The sequence below is a fragment of the Sturnira hondurensis genome, unplaced genomic scaffold (assembly GCF_014824575.4).
Source record: "Sturnira hondurensis isolate 20B ecotype Veracruz unplaced genomic scaffold, ASM1482457v3 Scaffold0008897, whole genome shotgun sequence".
NCBI classification, from domain to species: Eukaryota; Metazoa; Chordata; class Mammalia; order Chiroptera; family Phyllostomidae; genus Sturnira; species Sturnira hondurensis.
The window spans coordinates 5,300,826-5,325,139 of record NW_028081528.1 but is presented as its reverse complement, the minus strand read 5'-3'; the positions used below and the strand labels follow the sequence as shown (position 1 = coordinate 5,325,139).

At 35.9% G+C, this 24,314-nt stretch overlaps 1 protein-coding gene across 1 annotated transcript in view; it reads right to left on the bottom strand.

Moving 5' to 3' along the window:
- The window catches only part of ABCB5 (ATP binding cassette subfamily B member 5), a 95,359-nt gene that overhangs the window by 62,977 nt on the left and 8,068 nt on the right, over positions 1–24,314 (bottom strand). The window contains exons 4-12 of the mRNA XM_037056246.1: positions 23,385–23,439; positions 14,872–15,063; positions 14,620–14,791; positions 12,297–12,421; positions 12,035–12,212; positions 10,570–10,683; positions 10,131–10,241; positions 7,949–8,074; positions 6,453–6,656 (exon numbers count right to left, since the gene is read on the bottom strand). Of these exons, the coding sequence (XP_036912141.1) occupies positions 6,453–6,656; positions 7,949–8,074; positions 10,131–10,241; positions 10,570–10,683; positions 12,035–12,212; positions 12,297–12,421; positions 14,620–14,791; positions 14,872–15,063; positions 23,385–23,439 (1,277 nt within the window). The remainder of the gene's footprint in view (positions 1–6,452; positions 6,657–7,948; positions 8,075–10,130; positions 10,242–10,569; positions 10,684–12,034; positions 12,213–12,296; positions 12,422–14,619; positions 14,792–14,871; positions 15,064–23,384; positions 23,440–24,314) is intronic.

The following is a 24,314-nucleotide window of genomic DNA, read 5'->3' as shown; positions in this document are numbered from 1 at the left end:
AGTACTTTATCAGCTGTGTCTTTTGTTAATGTTTTCTCCCAGTTTGTGGTTTATCTTCTCATTTTTTGACATTGTCTTCCACAGAGCAATTTTTAACTTTAAATAAGTCCAGATTATGAATAATTTCTTTTATGATTTGCAACTTTATCATGTCTAAAATTTCATTGCCATATCCAAGTCATCTAGGTTTTCTCCTACATTATCTTCTAGGAATTTCATAGCTTTGCATTTCATATGTAGGGCTGTGATCCATTCTGAGTTAAATTTTGGGAATGATGTAAAGTCTGTGTCTACATTTATAGCTTTCTTTTTTTTTTTTACAAGTGGATGTCTAGTTGTTCAGTACCATTTGTTTGTTGAAAAGACTATCCTTGCTCTATTGTATTGCCTTTGCTTCTTTGTCATAGATTAGTTGACCATATTTATATAGATGTATTTCTGGAGTCTGTAGTCTATTCCTCTGATATATTTGTCTGTTTTTTCATGATTCCATGATGTCTTGATTACTATAGCTTTACAGTAAGTCTTAAAGTTTTATTATGCAGTCCTCTAACCATATTCTTCTTCAGTATTGTGTTGGTTATTCTGGCTATTTTGTTTCCACATATAAATTTTAGAATTTGTTTGTTATCCACAAGATAACTTGCTGGGATTTTGATTGAGATTACATCAAATCTATAGAACAAGTTGAGAAGAACTGATATTTTGGCAATATTGAATCTTCCTTTCCATGAACATGAAATATCTCTCCATTTATTTAATTCTTCTTTAATCAGAATTTCATAATTTTCTTCATGCAGATTTTGTTAGACTTATACCTAACTATTGTGGTTTTTACTTTGGATTTCCCTGGTAACTAATAGTGTATTTTTTCATGTATACAATGTTCACTTGATTCTTTTTTTGTAAAATGTACAAGTTTTCATCCATTTTTATTCTTTCTTATTACTGTGTTGTAAGAGTTCCTTATATGTTCTGGGTGCATCTTAGCCAGATCTCTGTATTGTGGATATTCTACTCTGTCTTGCCTTTTTATTTTTTGAACGGTATCTTTAAAAATTAAATTTAAAAGGTTTTAATTTCAATTAAGGCCAGTCTATCATTTTTTAAAATAGTAAATGCTTTCCTGTCTAAAAAATCTTTACCCCAAGGCCATAGAGATTTTCACCTAAATTTTTCATTTTGAACTTTGACAGCTTATGTTTTTACATTTGGCCTGAGATCCATGGCAAATTAATATGTACATATAGTGTGAGGAAAGGGTCATACTGAATTTTTTCCACATGGATATCCAATTTTTCTAGCACTGTTTGTTAAAAAGACTTTCCCCCATTGAAATATACTGGCCTTGTGAAAAATCAATTGACTAGATATATGTGGGTTTATTTCTGGACTTTCTATTCTGCTCCATTGGTCTACATGTCATCCATTCTTATGCTATTACTAGTGCCTTAATTGCTGTTTTAAAATTAGGTAGTACAGGTCTTCCAGGTTTATAGTTCTCATTTCAAAATTATATTGGCAATTCTCAGTACTTTAAATTTCCAAATAAATTTTGTAATCACCATGTTGATTTCTGCGCACAAAAAAAGAATTCTCGGATTTTGATTGGTATAGCATCAAATTTATAGGTTAATTTGGGGAGAATGCATAGCTTTAAAAATATTCAATGTCTAAATCAATGAGTACATTCCATTTATTTAGAGCTTCTTTAATTTCTCTTAGCAATGTTTGATATTTTCACAGAGAAGATTTACATATCTTTCATTACATTTATTGTTTTATATATTTTGATGCTATTGGGAATGTTGCTCAATTTAATTTCATCTGTAACTATTACTGTTATTTAGAAATCTAGTTGATTCCCCCCCCCCCCGACAATTAGTCTTACAGTTATAGATTATGTACACCTCTTTGAGTGACTTTTGGTAGTTTGTGTCTTTCAAGAAGTTGATCCTCATTATCCTGTCAAATTAATAGGCATAGCTTTGTTAATAGTATGTTTTTTGATTTTTAAAGCATATTTTATTGATTATGCTGTTATAGTTGTCCCAGTTTTTCCCCATTTGTCTCCTTCTGCCCATCCGCCTTCCCTCCAGCAATTCCCTACACCTCCTTAGTTCAGGTCCATGGGTCATGCATATGAGTTCTTTGGCTTCTCCATTTCCTATACTGGTCTTAACATACCTGTGTCTATTTTGTACCTACCATTTATGCTTCTAGATCCCTATACCATTTCCTTCATTCTCCCCCTTACCCTTCCCAGCTGATAATCCTCCAAATGATCTCCATATCTTTGATTCTGTTCTTATTCTACTTGTTTCTTAGTTTGTTTTTGTTTCTTAGATTTGGTTGTTAAAAATCTGTTGACATTTTAATGTTCATAGTTTTGATCTTCTTTTTCTTAAATAAGACACTTTAACATTTCATATAATAAAGGCTTGATAATGATGAACTCCTTTAACTTCACCTTGTCTGGGAAGCACTTTATCTGCCCTTCTATTCTAAATAATAGCTTTTCTGGATAGAGCAGTCTGGGTTGTAGGTCCTTGCTTTTCATTACTTTTAATATTTCTTGCCAGTCCCTTCTAGCCTGTAAAGTTTCTTTTGAGAAATCAGCTGATAGTCTTGTGGGAACTCCTTTGTAGGTAACTCTCAGCCTTTCTCTTGCTGCTTTTAAGATTCTCTCTTTATCTTGAACCTTTTACATTTTAATTACAATGTGTCTTGATGTGGTCCTCTTTGGATCCAACTTGTTTGGGACTCTCTGGACTTGCATGTGTATGTCCTTTGCCAAACTAGGTAAGTTGTCTTTTATTATTTTTCAAATAAGTTTTCAACTTCTTGCTCTTCTTTTTCTCCTTCTGCATCCCTGTAATTTGGATGTTGGCCCTTTTTGGATGTCCTGAAATCTTTTTAAACACTACTCATTTTTTCGAATTCTTATTTCTTCATTCTGTTCTGGTTGAATGTGTATTTCTTCCTTCTGCTCCAAATTGTTGATTTGAGTCCTGGTTTCCTTTCCTTCACTGTTTGTTCCCTGTATATTTTGCTTTATTTCACTTTGCATAGCCTTCACTTTTTTCCCTATTTAGTGACCATACTCAACTATTTCTGTGATCATCCTGATTACCAGTGTTTTGAACTCTGATCTGAATAGTTGGTTTTCTTCACCACTTTGTTCTGTTTTTGGAGCTTTGATCTATTCTTTCATTTGGGCCGTATTTTTTTGTCTCAGTATGCCAATACATAGCAAGGGGTGGAGCCTTAGGTATTCACCAGGGTGGAGCAACTCCTGTCTCTGTGTTGTGGCACTGTATGTAGGGGAGGGGTCAGAGAGAAAACAATGCTGCTTGCTTGGTTCTTGCTGCGTTCAATTACTTGCCTCACTACCCTCAAGCAGATTGAGCTCTTCTGGTGCAGATTTCAGGGTGGGTGGGTTTGGGTATGTTCTAGGGCCCTGTGGGTCTCTCCAATGAACTCTCCTCTGAGGCTGGGAATTTCTCCATCTGCCACAACTCCCACAGGTTTTTACAGCCAGAGGTTTTGAGGCTTTCTTTCCCATTGCTGGAACCCTTAGTTTCACAGTCTTTCTCACTCCCCAGTTGTTCCTCCCAGTTTATCTGCATGTAAATGTGGAACTGCTGGGTCTACCAGTCACCACCTTACCTTCCTGGTCCTCCATGTCCTCTCAGCCCCAGCTGCCTGGCTCCACCTCTCCTACCAGTCTGAATGAAAGTTTCTTCTTTAACTCTTTGGTTACTGGACTCTCATATAGTTTGATTTTCTGGCAGTTCTGATTATTTTCTTGTTTTTAAATTTGTTGTTGTCCTTCTTTTGGTTGTGTGAGGAGACATCTTGCCATGGTTTAATTGGAAAGACAATGGCTTAATTCTATTACAAACTGAGATCATATTCATTTTTATTTTAATGGTCCAAGATATCGTTTATCTCAGTGAACATTACATGTGCACTTGAGAAGTATGTATTCTGCAGTTATCGGTTAGAGGATTCTACATATGTCAGTTAGATCTACTTGGTTGCAGTATTGTTCCAGTCATCTATATCCTTCCTTTCTGCCCATTCTATCAAGTACTGTAGACTTCAACTAAAATTGTGAGCTTGTCTATTTCTCCTTTCAGGATATATGTATATGTATATGTGTATATATATATATACACATACATATATATATATATACAAATATAAATTTTTGCCTCAGTAATTTTGAAGCTTTTCTGAAGTGCATAAACATTTAGATTATGTTTATGGAAAATGTAGATCATAGGTCCTTATTTATTTGCATGTCTAGTTTTTTTTTTAGCATATGTACTCAATTCTGTGTGTGATATGTTGGAGAGACTGAATTTTGTTTTCTTTAAAAAAAGTTGATTTTTTTGTTCTAGTAGGCAATTCAAATTTTGACATCACTTTGAACTTGTGTAATCTTGGTTTTATCCTTTCTTGGGAGTGAATCTGTGGAAAGTCTTGAAACTCAGCAGGATCCAACCTCCAAGTTCTGTCTCTTCTGGGGATCTTGTAATGGCTTGGTTTTAGGATTTTTTAGGACAGGTCTAGTGTCAGCCATTCTCTAAGGTGTGGCCTTTACTCCTAAGGTATAGCTTTTATTGGTGTCTCAGCTTTATGTTTGAGGTATTAAAAAGATGTTAATGTGATCTCTCCACCATGGCTGGGCTGTGATTTCAACATCTCCACCATCCTGCTTGATGTCTAGTATCTCTCTTCTATTCCCAGCTTCATAGCAGCTGCTCTCTGTGGTAAGTCTTACATAGTCTCATCCTCAAAAGTTTCCCACAGGATACCTACATGGCATCCTGCCCCCACCTCAGCTCCACAGCTCTCTCACTGCCTTTCCCTTTGCTTAAGCTGCCCTGAAGTTCTATCTCTGTCGTTCAGCTCCGTGGGACTGCCATGTTCTGTCTGGATTCCAGTTTCCAGAAATGTCGTCAGGAGTTTGTACCCAGGCAGAATGCTGCAGATTCATGGACTTTCTTCATGAGTTTCCTTTCTCTCAGGGATCACAATTTTATGCTCCCTTTTATTCAGTGCTTGGAAACAACTGTCCTATTTTAGCCAGACTTTTGGTTGTTTATTGGAAAAGGCTAGCAAATGTTAGTTAGTCCTAATATATTAATTGAAAAATATGTGTGTATCATAGGAATATCATAAAAGTGATGGTATTTTTGGGGCATAGCTTTCCCCAATTTTTCACTTACGTGAACTAACCACTTTTGAAATTTTTGTTTAATACTATGCTTATTCTTATTTCTCTGGATAAACATGGTGGTGGAATTTTGTTTCCATCATCATAAGCCAGTATCTTTCATTTGTTCTTTGGATTATATCTTTAGGATTTATTATTCTATTTATAGTAGGGGTCACCTTTGTATAAATATGAGACTTTTAGTAAAAGCGAGTAGTAACTTACAGGGTATAATGTAAGAGGCACCAGAAAGCTCCTTAATTCCAAGTGGGAAACTGAAGATGACTGGTGTTTTGAGAAAAGGAAGTCATTGTAAGTGTCAAAACGTCAAAGAAGGTCTGTGTTTTTCCAAACCATAAGGCAAAGAGTGACCTCAAGTCTTTCACAAATTTGCTATCTAATTATGATGCTAAATAGTGGAGATAGAATGTATTTAAAAGCATAATGAGCATTTTTATAAGAAAAACAAGGGAACAAAATTATTTTAACTTACAGAGGGCAATTTGTAAAATATGCGCATTAAAAAGAACTTTTTCATTATTTTTGCCTTCGGGGATGGTGGAATTTTGTCTCTATTTTAATTTCAAGTCTTACCCTTTCATATGCCATAGGGTACTTATTCCCCACTACATTTTCAGTTGATACTGATGAACGGACATTTTGGGAAATGCAAATAAGTGGTTTTACAGCAATCAGTTCCAAGCACCCATTAGGATATGTCCTCATACCAAGAATTTTATCTTATTATATCTATTTCCAAGTATGACTTCATGTTTCTTATCTAATATTAGCTCCATGTGCTTCTAAAAAAATGGTCACCTATTTCTTTTGCCTTACCACAGAACCAATTTGAACATTTTGTGTGATATTCCCACTTTTAGCCACAAGATGGCCTTGCAAAGCAACATTTTGTAGACATCATTTCTCAGCTTGTAATGATTTTGTTTCATGTAATCTTTGTTATTTTTCTTTTTCACTTACAGTGAGAACCAATTAGACATAAATATAATTTTTAAAATGTATTGTTCAATGATGTACTTCTTTTGGTTGTTACCACACTCTCTCATTTATGGACGTTTTACCTAGGACAACTAAAAAATTAATAACATCCTCCTACACTGTAGAAATTATTGCTTTGTTATTTCATTTTGGAATATGGTAGGGCTTATACTCTAAGCTAAGGCAGAGCCTGTGCCTACACTAGGTATAGGGTACATAGTGTACTTACATTAGGAAATTCCATTATAAAGTCATAAGCATTTGCTTCCTTCGCTGCTTTCTCAATATCTTCATTGGTCACACCTTCTCTTCCATATTTAATATTGTTACTAATGGTAGTCCCAAACAAAACAGGCTCTTGGCTGACCACTCCAATATGCTCTCGATAATGCCGCACATTTAAAGTTCTGATGTCGCTCCCATCCACAGTGATCTGCCAATCCAAAGGAATGGATCGTGTTGTGATGCCTGTCACTGCGCTGTGTTGGGAGCCTTTTCTACTAGTGTAAAACATAAGCTGGGGATTACGGTTTTTCAGGAATCGAAGACTGACTATATTTTGATAAAATATTTATAGCATTTATATTGTTAAAACGAGACTTTTTCTGCTAGGTATAAACCCGAAGAATTTTAAAAAATTGGCTTAAAAATCTCACCACATTACCTAAATATCTTTATTCGAAGACCCACAAATTAGATATTGTAACGCTATATATTCTAGGAGCCATAATGTTATTGTATAGACACAGGTAACAAATTGATGTGATCTTTGCATTATTTTTCTAGGAAATACCCTTCTTTATTTCTCTTCAACACCCTGCTCCCCTGCAAAAGGCAAAAATATCTTCAATTCATTACTATAAACCATAGTAAATGAGTGCTGTCTTTCCCATACTACCTATTACCCTAACATATTCAAGTGACAGAGGCCAATGTTTGATGATTGTAACTCGGAGTCTCTCTTTCTCACCAGCTCTGGTGTTCTGTTTAGGTAAGGGTAATCTATGCAACTACTTTATATATGAAATGATTATCCAGTAATTTATTTTATGTTAGTATGGATGCCTGAGTATAGTAGAGTGCAAATGAAGGCTTACTTAAGAAGTCAAATTTAAGTGAAACCAGGCTACTGGAGAGTAAATTTTCTTTTGAAAATAATAGTTGAAAATTTGAGTAGAAGCATTAAATTATGCTTTTGTGACTATCACGCTCTCACTCCCTAAGTTATGTACAAGTGCATATTAATTAAATTAAATTAATTAAAATTAAGTGTAACTTTATGTATGACAAGAGAGCATATCCTGTACAGATGTCATTTCTCTAGGGTGTTTTGAGAAAGTGAAATTCATGGTAAGTTCTGGGTACTACCAATTACTATGTTTTTTTTTTTCTTCCATAGCATTTAATACCTTCTAACATACTATATAATTCACTTATTTTATTTGTCTGTCCCTACTTGTGAGAATGTAAACTTGATGAAGGCAGAAGTTTATGTGCTTTGTTCACCAATGTATGCCCAGCACCTACAACAGTACTTGGCACATAGTAGGTGCTCAAGAAATATTTGTTGAATGAATGAATGTGTAGGAAAGAAAATGATAATTGCTTCTCTCTGTGTTCCACTGTTAAAAATGGAAAGTTGCCATAGCTATAAAATCTTTATAATAGGTAGCATTTCCAAGTCTCATTGTGTAGACTGGGTATAATATTGCCAGGTGCACTTACAAAGCCGTCTTCAGGATCATACAACCTCTGCAGGAGTTGGACTGCTGTACTCTTGCCACTGCCATTGGGGCCGACCAAGGCTACTGTCTCTCCAGACTTAATTTCGAGATTCAGACCTTTCAGAATCTATCAGAATGCATGGGAAAGAATTCCATAAAACTAGGATAAGTGAGAATATGGTTTACATATTTTTGAAATTTAATGTAATTAAGACAAAATGAATTCTTCTGTGACACTTAAAAACAAATTTAGACCTTGTTATACAATATCTGTTTTAATATAATAATAACCTACATGATGTTGGAAAATAATTGTAAAAGATCTCTCATCATCTCTCTGCATGAAGAAAAAATCTAAATTCAGTGTAGTTATTAAATATTAATTAGCCACAACAAACTGTATTTTCAGCGGGCATACTTTACATGAATTTCATGGCTACCAAGTTAGTGAAAATGTTACTTTTTAATTTGCAACAGCTGAATAGAATCTTGCCAGATATTTTTGTGAGCTATATAAGAAAGTTTTTTAGAATATATGTAATATCATTGCAAAATATATTCCAAAGTAAAACAATTGTTAAAACTTTAGTGCTTCCTCTGAATGAGATTCCATGAATAGGAACCTTCCCTTTTCCAGTGGTGGCTCTCCTGGGAACATTTCAATTTAGGGGGAACCTTTAAAATATTCTCAATTGCTGAGGAGTGCTATGGGCTTTTAGTGTCTGAGGGACCTGCGACATGAGAGAAACCTTCCAAATGACAACAGCAATCCCATTGAAAAACTCTCACCTATCTTTGCTTGCACTTGTATGTACTCAGCCTGAGTATTGGAATCTTTCCTTGGATTCTCTCACTTTGATCTTCTCATTTGTAAAGAAATTGACCCTTTAACTAGCCAAACATAAAAACTTCAAAGGTCCAAGCAGAGAAAACTTCTCTAAAGGAGGTGAGAAATCAGATCCCACAGTGGGAGGAGCTCTCTACCTGCACTTTTTTACTCTGTAGTTGATCTGTTCCTGCCTTAGAAGAATTTGTACTTTATTTAAAATGAGTGAATCTCTTTCTTAAAATTATTTACTCTTCAGCTTAACAAGTAGAGCTATGTTTCAAAATTTCATTAACAAGTAGTTGCTTAAAATTCAGAGAGCACTTTACTATGCAACATAGCACAACCATGCTTACATTTCCAGGAGGCTAACTCAAATGTTACAAAATGGAGTTGAAATACTCTAATTATGTTAAGAAAATGGTAGAAGACAATACTACTACAATAATGGTAATTAAGTAATAAGGAATTAAAAAATAAAGAGCTTTGAAAAGAGAATTCCATTCAAAGACTTAGAGAAAAATAAAGAAGTAGGAATAGGTAGATCTTTCATGATGCAAATTATGCAGAGCACATTTGTATATTTTAAAAGACATTAGAGGTGGATGACATTAGCAATTTTATTAATTTTACTTAAAATAATGTCTTTTTCTACAAAACAGGTATTCATTAGTACTCTTTGCAATCTTTAACTATTTTTTGAATAAATATACCATAAAATGAAAGGAGGAAGACAAGAGAAAAGACAGACACATTTTCTCAAGAATTTGTCAAAGGCTGAAGGACAGAGAAAGGAGGATAAACTGCGTTGCATGTGCATGCGTGTATATTTGCATGTGCAAAAGTGAGGTGTGGGAGTAACTGAGGTACAGATGCTGTGCAGTATAAGTCCTAGGGAAGAAAGAAGTGAACGCACAACCAGGCCTAATTCTCCCAGATTAGAAACTAGGTTAAAATGAGTTATGTTAAGTGGGACAACATCCAGGGACTTCCAATGGATGACTTTTTGGTGGGTGCTGCCGAATCCAGAGTGAAGGAGTTCCAGGGAGTTGAAAATGCTCTAGTCAGTTGAATATAGAAAAGAGGCTGCAGAATGTAACTGGCTCACTCAGAGTTATTTGGATTAGTTATTACTAATAACTAAGATTACTTATTACTAATTTCTCTGTATTTCCTTCCTTCCTTCCTCCGCACTACCACCTTCTTCCCTGCTGTCTCTTCGTTTTCGTTTTCAAATCTCTGAGCAAAGTAGCTAAATCTTGGCCCAAATGATTCCAGGTTATCTCATAAGAGGAGATTTTAAGCAATAGACAGTGATACCAGAAAACGTACAATTCTATAATTAATTTTAACCTACCTTGACAGAAGGTCTTGATGGATAACTGAAAGAAACATTTTTAAATTCTATAGTGCCCTCTATGCATTCTGGTTTATAACCTGTTGTTGAAAAGTTACCTATAGCAGGTTTCTTGGGGAAAAAAAAAAAGAGAATATTGTAAATCTTCAAGGGACTAAATTGATACTCTCTACATTCTAAAAAGTAATTTAAAGATGGGTTTCTTTTGAAATGTTTTCCTTTTTACTTCATTGTAAATCAGAAGTGCACTGATTTAGAATGAAGGTTTTAATAAGACACAATCTCCTTGTAAAAGAATTAAAACAATCTCTCTCTCCATAGCCAATTACCTGACATTGATTTTGCCCATCTTTTGGTTTTAGTGAAACGAGTGTGCCTGTTTTTTGGTTTCCTTTTTACAAATATGTTAGTTATTTTTCAAAGCAATTAGAAGACTTACCTTATTGATAATCTGAAAAATATTAAAGGCAGCTCCTCGGGCTATAGTGAAGGTTTCAAAGTTAGGGACTGCTGTTCCAATACAATAACTACTATGGATTACACTAAAGAAAACCTACAAGAACAAAAAAAATGATCCTTCCTCAGTTATATAAGAGAGACAACAGAATACAGTGTACACTTGGTTGAGACTCAGACTGATATTAGAAAAATTAAGTAGGGGAGAATAGAAGAGGCTGTCAAGTACAAAGGAAATGCAAGTTAATCCCATTATACTTTGGCTTTTCCTAATGTGGGTCAACTTTTGATTGTCCCACAGTCTTGTTATCACCCTCTGGGAAATCTGAGCAGGAAAACTGGCTCATGGAGGAGTGCCTCCCATACCTGAACCTGGTTGAGTGAGGAGGGGATAAATAACAAGCACTCTCCTCCTTGTTGTTTAGAGATAAGGATGTGCTAGATTTCACTAACACAGAGACATTGCACCATTTTTGTCCAGACTCTATGAATTCTTGTCTTATTGGACACCTGTCCATTTTTTAGAGAGGTAAATCCATCTCTGCCAAAAATCAAATAAACAAAGAACCCTACAACCTAGGTACTATTTTTCCTATTTACAGATGAGGAAGGTGAGGCTAAGCAAGTCATTTACCCAAGTCACACACAAATGGAGGAGCAAAAAGCAAGGATGTGTCCCAAGTTCACTGTGTTCCAGTTTCATTTATATGAAATAAATGAGCAGCTTAAAGTCTTAACTATGAAAGTCTCAAATTCATAATATGACTTTAGCTGAGAAAAAAGATACCTACATAGGAAAGCTAGACAATTCAGTTCAGCAAGGCAAATAGTTCTTAATCCTGAAATAATCTGTTGGTTGTTGAAATTTGGGAGGATAACTGAGTAAATTCAAATTTAATGCATAACCTCTAAGAGTTTAAAGAATTCTAAGTTGTGATGTTGGACAGAGCTTACATAGTTTGCTTAAAAAAATTTTTTATCGTTCAATTACCATTGTCCTCATTGCTCTCCACTGCCCTGCCCCCTCCCCCAATTGTTATATGCTGAAAGGACAGAGGAAGGGCAGAGGAGTTCAATCCACAGACTGTTTCCAGAGGGAAGACATCTAGCAAGCTAAATGTAGAGTGCCATCACATAGCAGCAAGATTGAAAGGAAGGTGTCTCACCAGAGACTGGCCTTTTTGACTGCTGGATTAAGAAAACTCTCTCAATGGAAAATTAAATTATGATTCTCCTAAAAGTGTGATGCTTATAGAAGATAGGCTGGAAAAATATATCCTGCCATTCATACATATAATTTAAAGGTAGATACAAATCATTTGAAGAAAAAATAGTAGCTTATTAAAATATTTATTTTTGAATATTCAATGTTATTCAAAGAGAAATCTTTATTATAGCAAGAAAAGATTTATCCAGGCCAGTTACTTTTGTTCTCAAAGAAGACTTACAGCAAGGACAGTTCCAATGGTATAACCAGGTTCTCCATTCAGAATCAAGGAGGTTCCATACCAGAAAGTGAGTCCATAGGTTCCATTCATAAAGAAGTACACAGCACCAAGAGAGAGTTTTGAAGCTATAGCCTTTTTAATGCCAACATCCTTTGCATCTTTTAGGTTGTGCGTATACCTTAAAAAGAAGAACCATAATGTAATGAACAGCCTTTGGGGAAAATACAATCAAACATGTATTGTCATAATTAAAAGAACAGACCTTTGAATTTCTTTCTCTTGGGCCCCAAAGGCTATGACTGTCCGGATTGATGACAAAACTTCCTCTGCCACAGCTCCAGCTTTGGAATAGGCATTTAACTCCTTACTGGTCAATGAGATGACTATCTGTAATAAACCACGACCACAGCTAGTCAAAGAATGACTTTGGTATAGTAACAATGCTGACAACTTAATTCAGGTAGAGTTTAGAATAACATAATTTTATTATTGCCAAAGTACTTTACATCACTTAATCTAACCTCATCAGTTTGCACACAGGGAAACCAGTGACCAGAGATACTGACTTTTTAAAGTCTCACAGCAGTGGAAGAACTTAGCTTAGTATAACCTATAGTCTGAATCTCTATATTTACCTTCTACTAGTGGAGTTTCACTGTTTTCTCTCTGTATTTTAAAAAAATTAGAAAATGTGTATTTGCATTAATACAATTGGTAAAGACTTGATTTGGAGAAGGACAGTAGGGTAACAGTTCTTTTTGGATACACTCTGGAAATTAGTAAACCTAATATAACTTGATTTGATTTGTTATTATGGGAAAAGCAAGGCTTCTGGGGGATCTTGGTCACAGGGTTGTGGCAGGAAGAGAATGATGATCCTGCATATACCCAGAAGTGCCTCCTGCAGCGATTCCTCAGCATTACAGCGCAGTAAATTCTGTACCTTCGAACACTAACAGCTGAGGCTCTAGAGACAGAGAGAGGAGAATATCACGCTTCATGATATCAGGTAGGTTCATGTGACTTCTCAAGAATTTAAAATCAGAATGGGCCTTTTTCTCTGTTAAATACACTTACTACTCTTTTGATTAGTAAAGGATTTAATTTAGTAATTAACGCAACAGTTCAATGAAAGGGAATAGGAAGAAAATTGTCCTTGGATCTGTGAGTCTAACTATTACCTACTCACATAACAAATCATCCACATTCAAAATACATTTTGCACACTTGGCGCTAATTTGATGTAAGACATGCTCAGCCAGTTGTTAAACTCAGAAGATAGCATAAGCTGAGTAATACTTATTATTTTATTTTTTAAGATAATAATTTCTATGATATATCACTAGAAGGAAAGCTGTACCTAGCAAAAATCCTTGTACATAGCAAGTATTTAATAAATGTTTGCCAAATTTAATTACATTGAAGGAAGGTAGAACTTAGATTCCCCACTGATGATCTTTTCAAAAAACTTGTCTCTGTCACTTCCCTGGGCAGTGAAAATTAAAGATCTGATCTTAGTAGCATACTGTGGGTAATCTTCCTCAGATGTTCTCATTTCAAATAAGCTAGAGATAAAGAGTTTGGTAAGGGTTACCAGATAAACACTAGAAGCCACACTAAATAACAATTTGTTGTCTAAACAGCCAAGTCTATTGTTAAGGAATTATTCAATGACAAAATATTTTCATTGCTAAAAATTCTTATTTGGTTGACTTTGTATATTGTTAGCAAATAAACTCAGTGTATTTTTGGCTTTGATTTTCATAAAGAACCATTATCTTTCCAAAATTAAAACTCTATTGCTTAAGAATATACCTCAAATATAGGTATATATTACCTCAAATCTAGGAAATTACCTCAAATATTACCTCAAGAATTATTACCTCAAATCTAGGAAATGGGTATATACATTGGTAGAACTGACAAAAACTTGATTTGGAGAGAGCTATTAAGAATATATTGGTGGCTTTTAGATTTCACAAGGAACATCATTTTCAAAATCAGGCTGTAAATAGATTAATATCTTGTGGCATATTCACAGTGTAACAGTACAAAAAATAATTTAAAATGCACATACATAATTTGTTAAAATTTATATAATACATAAAAATAGACAGCAGCAAACATTTTAAATATAATTTAGAGCCTTATTAAAAATTTAAACTTTAAATGGTTGTCATTAAAAAGTGTTTGAGTATTTACTGTTTTATGATTTTCTCACTCTGTTCTAGTGAAATAAATTGCACCACATTTACATGGGAATTTAGAACACATAAGATACTTCCAGCAGCCAATGTGCCCACACATAATACTTTACCCATGCTATCATTTGAAGCTGCATTAGGCTACTAAATAAAGAGGAATATTTTTAATGTTAGTAAGATACTAAAACCAACTTCACTGTAGCCTAATAACTTGAAAATAGAAAGGTGATTAATGGTGAACAAAATCAAAAGTAATTTTGTGTATAATGTCCTTTTCTATTTTGAGACATAAAAAACAAAAAAAAATACCTTTCTGACAAACATAGTGAAACACTAGTTCACATTCCTGCTTCTTGTCAACACATTAGCCATCTTGCTTACCCTAGAAAACATGGCTGCTGAAGCAATTATAAGAGGAGATGTAGACAGAGTCACCAGGGTGAGTTTCCAGCCCTTCACCAAACCAATTACCAGGCCAATAGAAAATGTAGACATGTTTTGAAAAAACAGAGCAATATTGTCTCCAATACCGTCGTTGATTTTGTTGATGTCACTGAAACAAATAAAGGCAGCAAAGTCAGTTATATGACATATATGAAAAAAAGTTGATAAGCCACACATCCATCCTCTTACTCAGTCATTCGAGTGTTAAGTTCACCCATGTCACAGCCATCAAACCAGCCAATGTCCTGTGCCAAAATGGAATGAAAAAACTGTTTTCGAATTCTCTTGGTCTGTCGGGCTGCAGTCATAATCCAAAAGGAAATCTGCATGTAGCCAAAAACCAAGGCAGTAACTCCTATTCCAACATAATACAGGGTCAACCTGAAAAAAAAGATTATCAGAAATGTTAGTGAGACTGAAGAGCAACTTCTTCCCTTGTTACTGACACCTCCCTCCAAATGAAACAAACAAACAAAAAAGAATCCAATATTTGAATTAAAAGTCACATTATTTGACTAAAAGAATTTATTTATTTTTTATTTAATCCTCACTCAAGAGTATGTTCATTGGGACTTCAAAGATGGAGGCGTAGGTGGAAATACTTTGCCTCCTCGCACAACCAAGTTTAAAGACAACAAAGTTTTAGTAACAAGAATGCAACCAAAACACAGAAAATTGAACTGTATGGAAGTCCAACAACAACGAACCATTCATCCAGACTGGTAAGAGGGGTGGAGTCAGGGGCTGGTGGAGAGGGGTTGCACAGGAAAAAGTGGCCAGACTGGACAGACCCAGGGGTGCAGGCAGCTGTTGACAGATCCCAGGTGTGGGGTAGCAACAGGCGGACCCAGTGGGGGTGCAAGGCGGCTGGCTGACCACAGTCATACATTCGTGCACAGATAAACCAGGCAAAGGAGTGAGCAGTGAGACAGACGGCGCAGGCTAGGGCCCCAGCAATGGGAATTAAAGCCCAAAAGCACCAATTGAAAAAACTCTTGGGGTCAAAAAAAAAAAAGATGTGCTGGGAGAAGCTCCCAGGCTCACAGAGAGTTTTTTAGAGAGATCCACAAGGTCCTGGTGGGTGCAGAGGTGCACACACCCAGGAGCCAGCACCAGGGGTTAGAAGAAGCTCTTCTTTTTGCTTGCGGGAAGCAGCAGAGGAGACCAAAGTCTGAGAAAGAGTGGAACAAATGCCATAGCCCCTCTCTGACCCCACCCCCACATACAGTGTCACAACCCAGCAACTGGGTCACCCAGTCCTGGTGAACACCTAAGGTCCTGCCCCTCATACATAACAGGCACGAACAGACCAAAACATTATGTCTCAGAAGAACAGCTCAAAAACCAAGAGCCAATACTTCTAAGCGACCAAGAGATAGCCAACCTATCAGATGCACAGTTCAAAATACTGGTGATCAGGATGTTCACAGAACTGGTTGATTTTAGTCACGAATCAGAGGGATAAGTGAAGGCTAAATTAATTGAAATGAAGGGAAATGCACAGGAAACCAATAGTGATGATGGAAAGGAAACTGGGACTCAAATCAATCGAGTGGACCAGAAGGAAGAAAAAAATGACCAAACAGAAAAGAATGAAGAAACAAGAATTCAAAAAAAATATGGAGAGGCTTAGGAACCCCCAGGACATCTTTAAACATTCCAACATCTGAATTATAGGGGTACCAGAAGGGGAAGAGGAAGAGCAACAAGTGGAAAACTTATTTGAATAAATAATAAAGGAGAATTTCCTCAATCTGGCAAAGGAAATAGACTTCCAAGAAATCCAGGAAGCTCAAAGAATCACAAAGAACTTGGACCCAAGAAGAAACACACTAAGGCACATCATAATTACATTAACCAAGATTAAAATGAAGGAGAGAATCCTAGAAGCAGCAAGAGATAAGGGGACAGTCACCTACAAAGGAGTTCCCATCAGACTGTCAGTGGATTTCTCAAAAGAGAACTTGCAGGCAAGAAGGGGCTGGAAAGAAGTATTCCAAGTCATGAAATCCAAAGACCTACATCCAAGATTGCTCTATCCAGCAAAGCTTTCATTTAGAATGGAAGAGCAGATAAAGTGCTTCTCAAATAAGGTCAAGTTCAAGGAGTTCATCATCACCAAGCCCTTATTATATGAAATGTTAAAGGGACTTATCTAAGAAAAAGAAGATGAAAAATATGAACAGTGAAAGGACAGGAAACTCACAGTTATTAACAACCACACCTAAAACAAAAGCAAACTAAGAGGACAGCTAGATCAGGAGCGGAACCACAGAAATGGAGATCACATGGAGGGTTAGCAACAGGGGAGTGGGAGGAGGAGAAGTGGGGAGAAGGTACAGAGAATAAGTAGCATAGACGGTAGGTAGAAAACGGATAGGGGGAGGGCAAGAATAGTATGGGAAATACAGAATCTAGACAACTTGTGACACATGGACATGAACTAAAGGGGGGAATAGTGGGGGAGGGGGTGTGCAGGGTGGAGGGGAATGAAGGGGGTGGAAATGGGACAACTGTAATGGCATAATCAATAACATATTAAAAAGAAAAAAAAAGCATGTTTTTTTATCTTTGAGAGGAAGGGAAAGAGGAAGAGGGGTAGGGGGAAGAGGGAGGGAGGGGGCAAAGGGGAGGGGGGAGAGGGGAAAAGATGGGGAGAGAGAGACACCAATTGGTTGGTTCCTGTCAAACCCACAAACTATGTATGTGCCCTGACTGGGAATCTAACCTAGAACCTTTCTGGTATATGGGATGACATTCCATATGGAACCCAGCAATTTCACTTCCATGTAATCTACCTAAGAGAATAACCTATTTCTACATATATACCAGTAGAAAGATTATTTTTAAATAGTCAAAAAATACCCCAGAAACAATCCGCACGATGAACAGATAAACAAAATGTGATATATCTTTGCAGTGGATTACTGCTAAACAATAAAAAGGAATAAACTACTGATACATGTTACAATATAAATGAACCTCAAAAACATGGTAAATAAAATAAGTCAGGTGCAAAACTCACACATATATGTTTCTCTGCATATGCAATGCATTTAGAGGTAGAAAGCAGGTAAGTAGTTGCCTGGGACTGGAGGTCGGAATGGGTTTTGACTGCATGCAGAGAAGGGATCTTTGTAGCATGATAAAAGTGTTCTGAAAGTAGATTGTGGTGATGGTTGCTCAACTCTGTAAATTTACTAAAAACCATTCAATTGTATTCTTAAAACTGGTGAGTTTTATATTACATAAATCATGCTTCAATTAATCATATGAACAGTATGATTCCAATATCATCAAAATTATATATGCATACTTGTACATGTAAAAAGACTAATAATATAAACCAAAATTAAACCAAAACTGCCTATTAGCCATTAATAGTAGAAATATAAGTGATTTAATTTTCTTTGTGCATTTTTATCTTTTTTACATTTTCTACAGTGAATATATTGAGTATTTAATCAGAAAAGGTAATTAAATAATTTTATGTAAGTACTGATTCACTTTTTAAAGACTATTCCTTGAAAACAATGAAAAAATGCATTCAATTTATTCCACATGAAAGAACTGTACTTAATTTTTCTCATTTCTCACTTTTCTGTTAACTGTTCTTCCAAAAGACCTTGCACCCGGAAGAAGAAACACTACTCGTCCCGTGACCAGGCTTTATTTTGCATCAGGAAATGAAACAACCTTCCGGGTCTAAGTCTTGTACATTCAAAACTGTATGCAAATTAAGACTGATTTAATGACCCCATTTATTGCACATTTATTGTGTGTTAAATATTACGCCAGGCGCTTTACATATCTGAGCATCATTGAATCTTCAGAAAGTATTCACATCACATTTTACAGATGAAGAGGCTGAAGCTTATACAAGTTATCCAATAGTTTCTATGGCTGGCAAGTGGAAGAACCTGCCATTTGGATCCTGAATCTGTGATCTGAATTCTTAGCTTATGAGCTGAATCACTCTGGCAATGTTTCTGGGAGTAAAGAATTCTCAGATGGGTTTGGGAAACACTGCATACTTAGCATCACTGCCCCTGGAAATTGGTAATATACATAAAATATTCTTAAAAATCTAAAAGCAAAGAAATAGTTTAATTTTGTTCAACCTAGAATATTACAGACCAATTAAGCATAACAATCCCATTCTTTTAAAATGTATTACCTATTAACATCAGTCACTTCCACCGTATATAATTTGAGAAATGTTCCAGGCTACCACTTGATGCAGCAGAAATAACTATCTATTTAATCTGTCACCCAGTATCTGATCTTCTGAAGTAAGTGAACCTCCATTTTACTTGCAGTGCTAATATGCCCAGCTACATTGGATGTGGACATATGACTAGTAAAAAGACAGAAGAATTTCTGATTTCTTGATTAAATCTAAGCCATACTTCATCCTTAGACTGCCTATTTTTATGTGTGAGAGAAGTAAATTTCTATCATGGTTAAGTGACCATCATGATGGGCTTTACATTAAATGCAGTTGAACTAAGTCTAACATGGTTCTTGGTCCTCTAGTTTGCCCCTTCATTTTCAAGTAGACTATAGTAGATGTATCCAAAGTAGCAAAAAATTAAAGCACAAGTTGCTTAAAAGTTCATATAGAATTAATTAACTCTTGACACAAAAGAGAAGGCATCATATTCACTAACAATAATCTTAGGACCATTTAGTCACTATAATCCAATTCAACAAGAGGGGATTCAATTATTTTCAGAATAACTGCCTGATAAATAAAACAAAGGCATAGACCTAACATTAAAACATTACATTTTTATAAAATAATGAGTCATTGTCTTTGGAAAAGACATTGTCTTTGGAAAATAGGTAGAATAAAATCCTTCAGTTCCTGATTATTATGCCTAATAGAGGTATTAGTTTATCCTAATAAAAAAAGTCATATAAAGCAATAATGTGGTCGTCAAAACATTAGTTCCACAGAATGCTACTAGAAGTTAGGAGAAAAAGTTAGGTTCCCTAGTCAAATAGGTTTGGAAAACTTGGATTAATGGGAGACTTTACCTTGTTTCTCTGTCCTGTGTGTACTCAAGGGGAGGCTGTCATATACAGTGTTTTCCAAACCAATTTGACCATGGACCCTTTTAAAATCATGTATCTCAAATATTTCCAAGAAAAGAACACTGGTTTGAGAAATAGTAGCCTAACAAACACATTATAAATGTTAAAAATGATTTTTTTATGGGTGGGAGAATCCTGGATGCTTATCTGTTTATTTTTTGTTTTTAATACATTTTATTGATTATGCTATTACAGTCATCCCATTTTACCCCTTCATTCCTCTCCACCCTGCACACCCTCTCCTACCCACATCCCCACCTTTAGTTCATGTCCATGGGTCATACTTATAAATTCTTTAGCTTCTACATTTCCCATACTACTCTTGCCCTCCCCCTGTCTATTTTCTACCTACCATCTATGCTACTTATTCTCTGTACCTTTTCCCCCTCTCTCCTCCGCCCACTCCCCTGTTGATAACCCTCCATGTGATCTCTATTTCTGTGGTTCTGTTCCTGTTCTAGTTGTTTGCTTAGTTTGTATTTGTTTTTTGTTTTAGGTGTGGTTATTAATAATTGTGAGCTTGCTGTCATTTTACTGTACATGTTTTTTATCTTCTTTTTCTTTCATAAGTCCCTTTTAACATGTCATGTAATAAGAGTTTAGTGATGATGAACTCCTTTAACTTAATCTTATCTGAGAAGCACTGTATCTGTCCTTCCATTCTAAATGAAAGCTTTGCTGGATAGAGCAATCTTGGATGTAGGTCCTTGCCTCTCATGACCTGGAATACTTGTTTCCAGCCCCTTCTTGCCTGCAAGGTCTCTTTTGAGAGATCAGCTGACAGTCTGATGGGCACCTCTTTGTTGGTAACTCTCTCCTTTTTTCTTGCTGCTTTTAAGATTCTCTTCTTATCTTTAATCTTGGCTAAGGTAATAATGATGTGCCTAAGGTAATTATGGTGTGTTCCTCCTTGGATCCAACTTCCTTGGGACTCTCTGAGCTTCCTGGACTTTCTGGAAGTCTGTTTCCTTTGCCAGATTGGGGAAGTTCTCCTTCATTATTTTTTTCAAACAACTTTTCCACTTATTGCTCTTCCTCATCCCCTTCTGATACCCCTATAATTTGGATGTTGGAATGTTTAAAGATGTCCTGGAAGTTCCTAAGCCTCTCCTCTTATTTTTGAATTCTTGTTTCTTCATTCTTTTCTGATTGGATGTTTCTTCCTTTCTTCTGGTCCACACCGTTGATTTGAGTCCCAGTTTTTTTCTCATCACTATTGGTTTCCTGTGTATTTTCCTTAATTTCACTTAGCATAGCCTTCATTTTTTCATCTGATTTGCGACCAAATTCAACCAATTCTGTGAACATCCTGATCACCAATGCTTTGAACTGTGCATCTGATAGGTTGGCTATCTCTTCATCACTTAGTTGTATTGGCTCTGGAGCTTTAATCTATTCTTCTGTTGGGGCCATTTTTTTTGTCTAGTTGTGCCTGTTACCTATGAGGGGCAGAGTCTTAGGTGTTCACCAGGGCAGGGCAACCCAGTTACTGGGTCGTCAGGCTGCATTTGGGGCAGTGGTCTAAGAGGGAACAATTGCGCTTGCTCTGCTCTCTGTTGGATTTTAATCCCTTCCACTCTTTCCTCAAACTAAACTGGGCCTTTTCGGTGCTGATTCCCATGTGGATAGGCTTGTGTATGTTCTAGGACCCTGTGGGTCTCTCCAACAAACTCTCCTGTGAGGCTGGGAGTCTCTCCCAGCACCTCAACCTCCACAGGTGTTTTTCAATAAGTGTTTTGAGGCTTTATTTCCTGGCACTGGGATCCTGGGTTGCACGGTCTTGCTACCCAGTTTCAAATGGTTTATCTGTGTGCTATTGTGGGACTGCTCAGTCAGTCAGTCACCTTGTGCGCCTTGCCGGGCTTCAATCGCCACCTGGCTGGGTCAGCCCGCTGCTGTGTTGCGCACCCAGGGTTTGTCAGCTGCTGCCCTGCATGCCTGGTGCCACTGCATTTTTTTTTTTTTTTTTGCCACAACCCCTCTCTGCCTGGCCGCTAGACTCCGTCCCTCCTACTGGTCTGTATGAATGTGTCTATTTTAACTCCTTGGTTGTCGGACTTCCATACATTGCAATTTTCTGTCTGTTCTGGTTATTTTGTTTCTAAATTATTGTTGTCCTTATTTTGGTTGTGGAAGGAGGCCAAAAATGATTTTAGTAAGTTTAGTAACCTTTTAATAACTGTACAGACATACTTTTTCAGCTTATTCTCCCTTTCATTTGTTCTTTAAATGGATATCCATATTTTTAAAAGCTCTAAACTTTTCGTAAGAAACTCATACTTCATAATAGTACATTTGAATCTTGCCTTCATACTGTAAGAACAGAATTCAGTAGAAGACGATACCCTGGGTCCTAATGAGGAAGTTTTAGAAAACAAAGTATAAAGAAACTTTCTGTGAAAGTTGCTAAAAACAACAGAATTTTCCCTCAAGGAAACTTGAGGCTACAGCAAAGCACAACTTAAGGGGATTCCATTCACACAACACAGAACAGCACTACGGCAGAGCTTTTGGTGATGAGGAAAATATTCCCTATCTGTACATAGTGATTCCCCATCACTGTGGCAGCCAGCCACATGTGGCTGTTGAACACCTGAAATGTGCCTGAGAATGAGGAACTGAATATTTAATTTTATTTAATTCAAATTTAAATAGCCATATGTGGCTGTGTCTAACATATTGGACAGTAGAGGTCAAGAATTATGATCCAGAGGATGTCACTGCCATGTGATAGGTGTCTCGTAGGGCTGTGCAGCATGCAGGCTTCACTTTCGGGTGAAAACATGAGACATCACTTAGATCTATAGCAAAGATTCATAGTTTTAGTGAGATATTACTGAAATCCAGTAAATATATGCAGTAAAGTAACATCTCTCTGACTAATAAACTCAATATACATCACAGGCAAAAGCATACTGTTTAGCCCTGGCTGGTGTAGTTCAGTGGATTGAGCACTGGCCTGCGAACCACACGATCGCGGTTCAATTCCCAGTCAGGGCACATGCCTGGGTTGCAGGCCGGTTCCCGGCAGGGGCCAGTTCCCAGCAGGGGATACATGAGAAGCAACCATACATTGATGTTTCTCTTCCTCTCTCCTTCCCTTCCCCTCTAAAGATAAATAAATAAAATATTAAAATAAAGCATACTGTTTAATACATAAAACTACTAAGAATATCCTTATAAATTACTTATTTCAGACTTTACAAGTTTTAGTCTAATTAAAACTATAACTGTCTGAATAATTAGTTTCCAAAATCAGTCAATCAAATTTTATCATTTGATAAAATGGTAAAACAAGTCCTTCAGTCTGCAAGGTATGTACTTTCAGTTCTAGGAGGAAAAATTTTTGTAAAAATGCAACCCCCAAAACAATTTTTCTCTTGGTGATAATTTTGTCAAATACAACTTAAAGTGTATGAACCTATATACCTTTTAAATAGAACAAAGTATTATATACTAATTATATTTTATAACAATGAAAGAAGAGGACATGTTTGCTTTCATTACTTGTAGTATTAATGATCAAACTATTCAGTTTTTTCCTTATAAATATTAAATAAAGCACCAGGGAATGCATATGATGTTTACATTTCATTTTGACTTACACAATCATATCTTCATTCAGCTTCTCTTGAGACTGAGTACAGTTTCGATAATTTGCTGCAAAAAAGATTTTTAAAATATAAAGGCAGTTAATTCATACTGTTTCATCCATATTTCTCCAAACCAAATATAGTGTATTTTCAAGAAAATAAACTTAATAATGCTTACGCACAGGTTTATGATTATCTTATTTTCTATTATTTAACTTAAAATTTGAAATAATTTTGTTGTCTCAATAAGTACTTATGCAACATGAAAACTTATAAGTTAATATTAACTGTGAATCTCATACCAGGAAAAAATTCTTTAGGACATTTCTGATTTCAGTCAACAGTTGTGTATAATTAATAGTAATAAAACTCTCCTTCCCTGCTAAGATTATGTATTTAGAATTCTGTTGGAGATACCTCTGAGAATAATTTAGAAAATCCAAGAAAAGCAAGAACATGTGAAAATTCTAGAAGCAGGAGTCATGGGAAAAAGTTAAATAAAGCTCATTGAAATATGTTGAGTGTAATAAGGATGGCAACATAATAGAACAGTATTTAAAACACACCTTGAGTTAAAAGTTTTCTATATAAACTGTTTTACCGATGTTGGTAAAACATATATGAAATGTCAAGGAATATACCAAGGTTGTGATTTCACCAACAGCACAAAACAGTGGTTAATAATCACTATCATAATATTCTTTCTTAAACCTCTATAATAAATATTTAAAATGAATTGCAAACATCATGACAACATCTGTTTTTAAAATCCTCAACTGAGGATATGTTTCATTGATTTTAGAGAGAGAGGAAGGGGGAGAGAGTGACTGAGAGAGAGAGAGAAACATGCATCAGTTGCCTCTCATACACACCCCAGGGATTGAATCTGCAGCCTTTTGGTAGGTGGGACAACTCTCGAACCAACCATGTTGCCTACCTAGG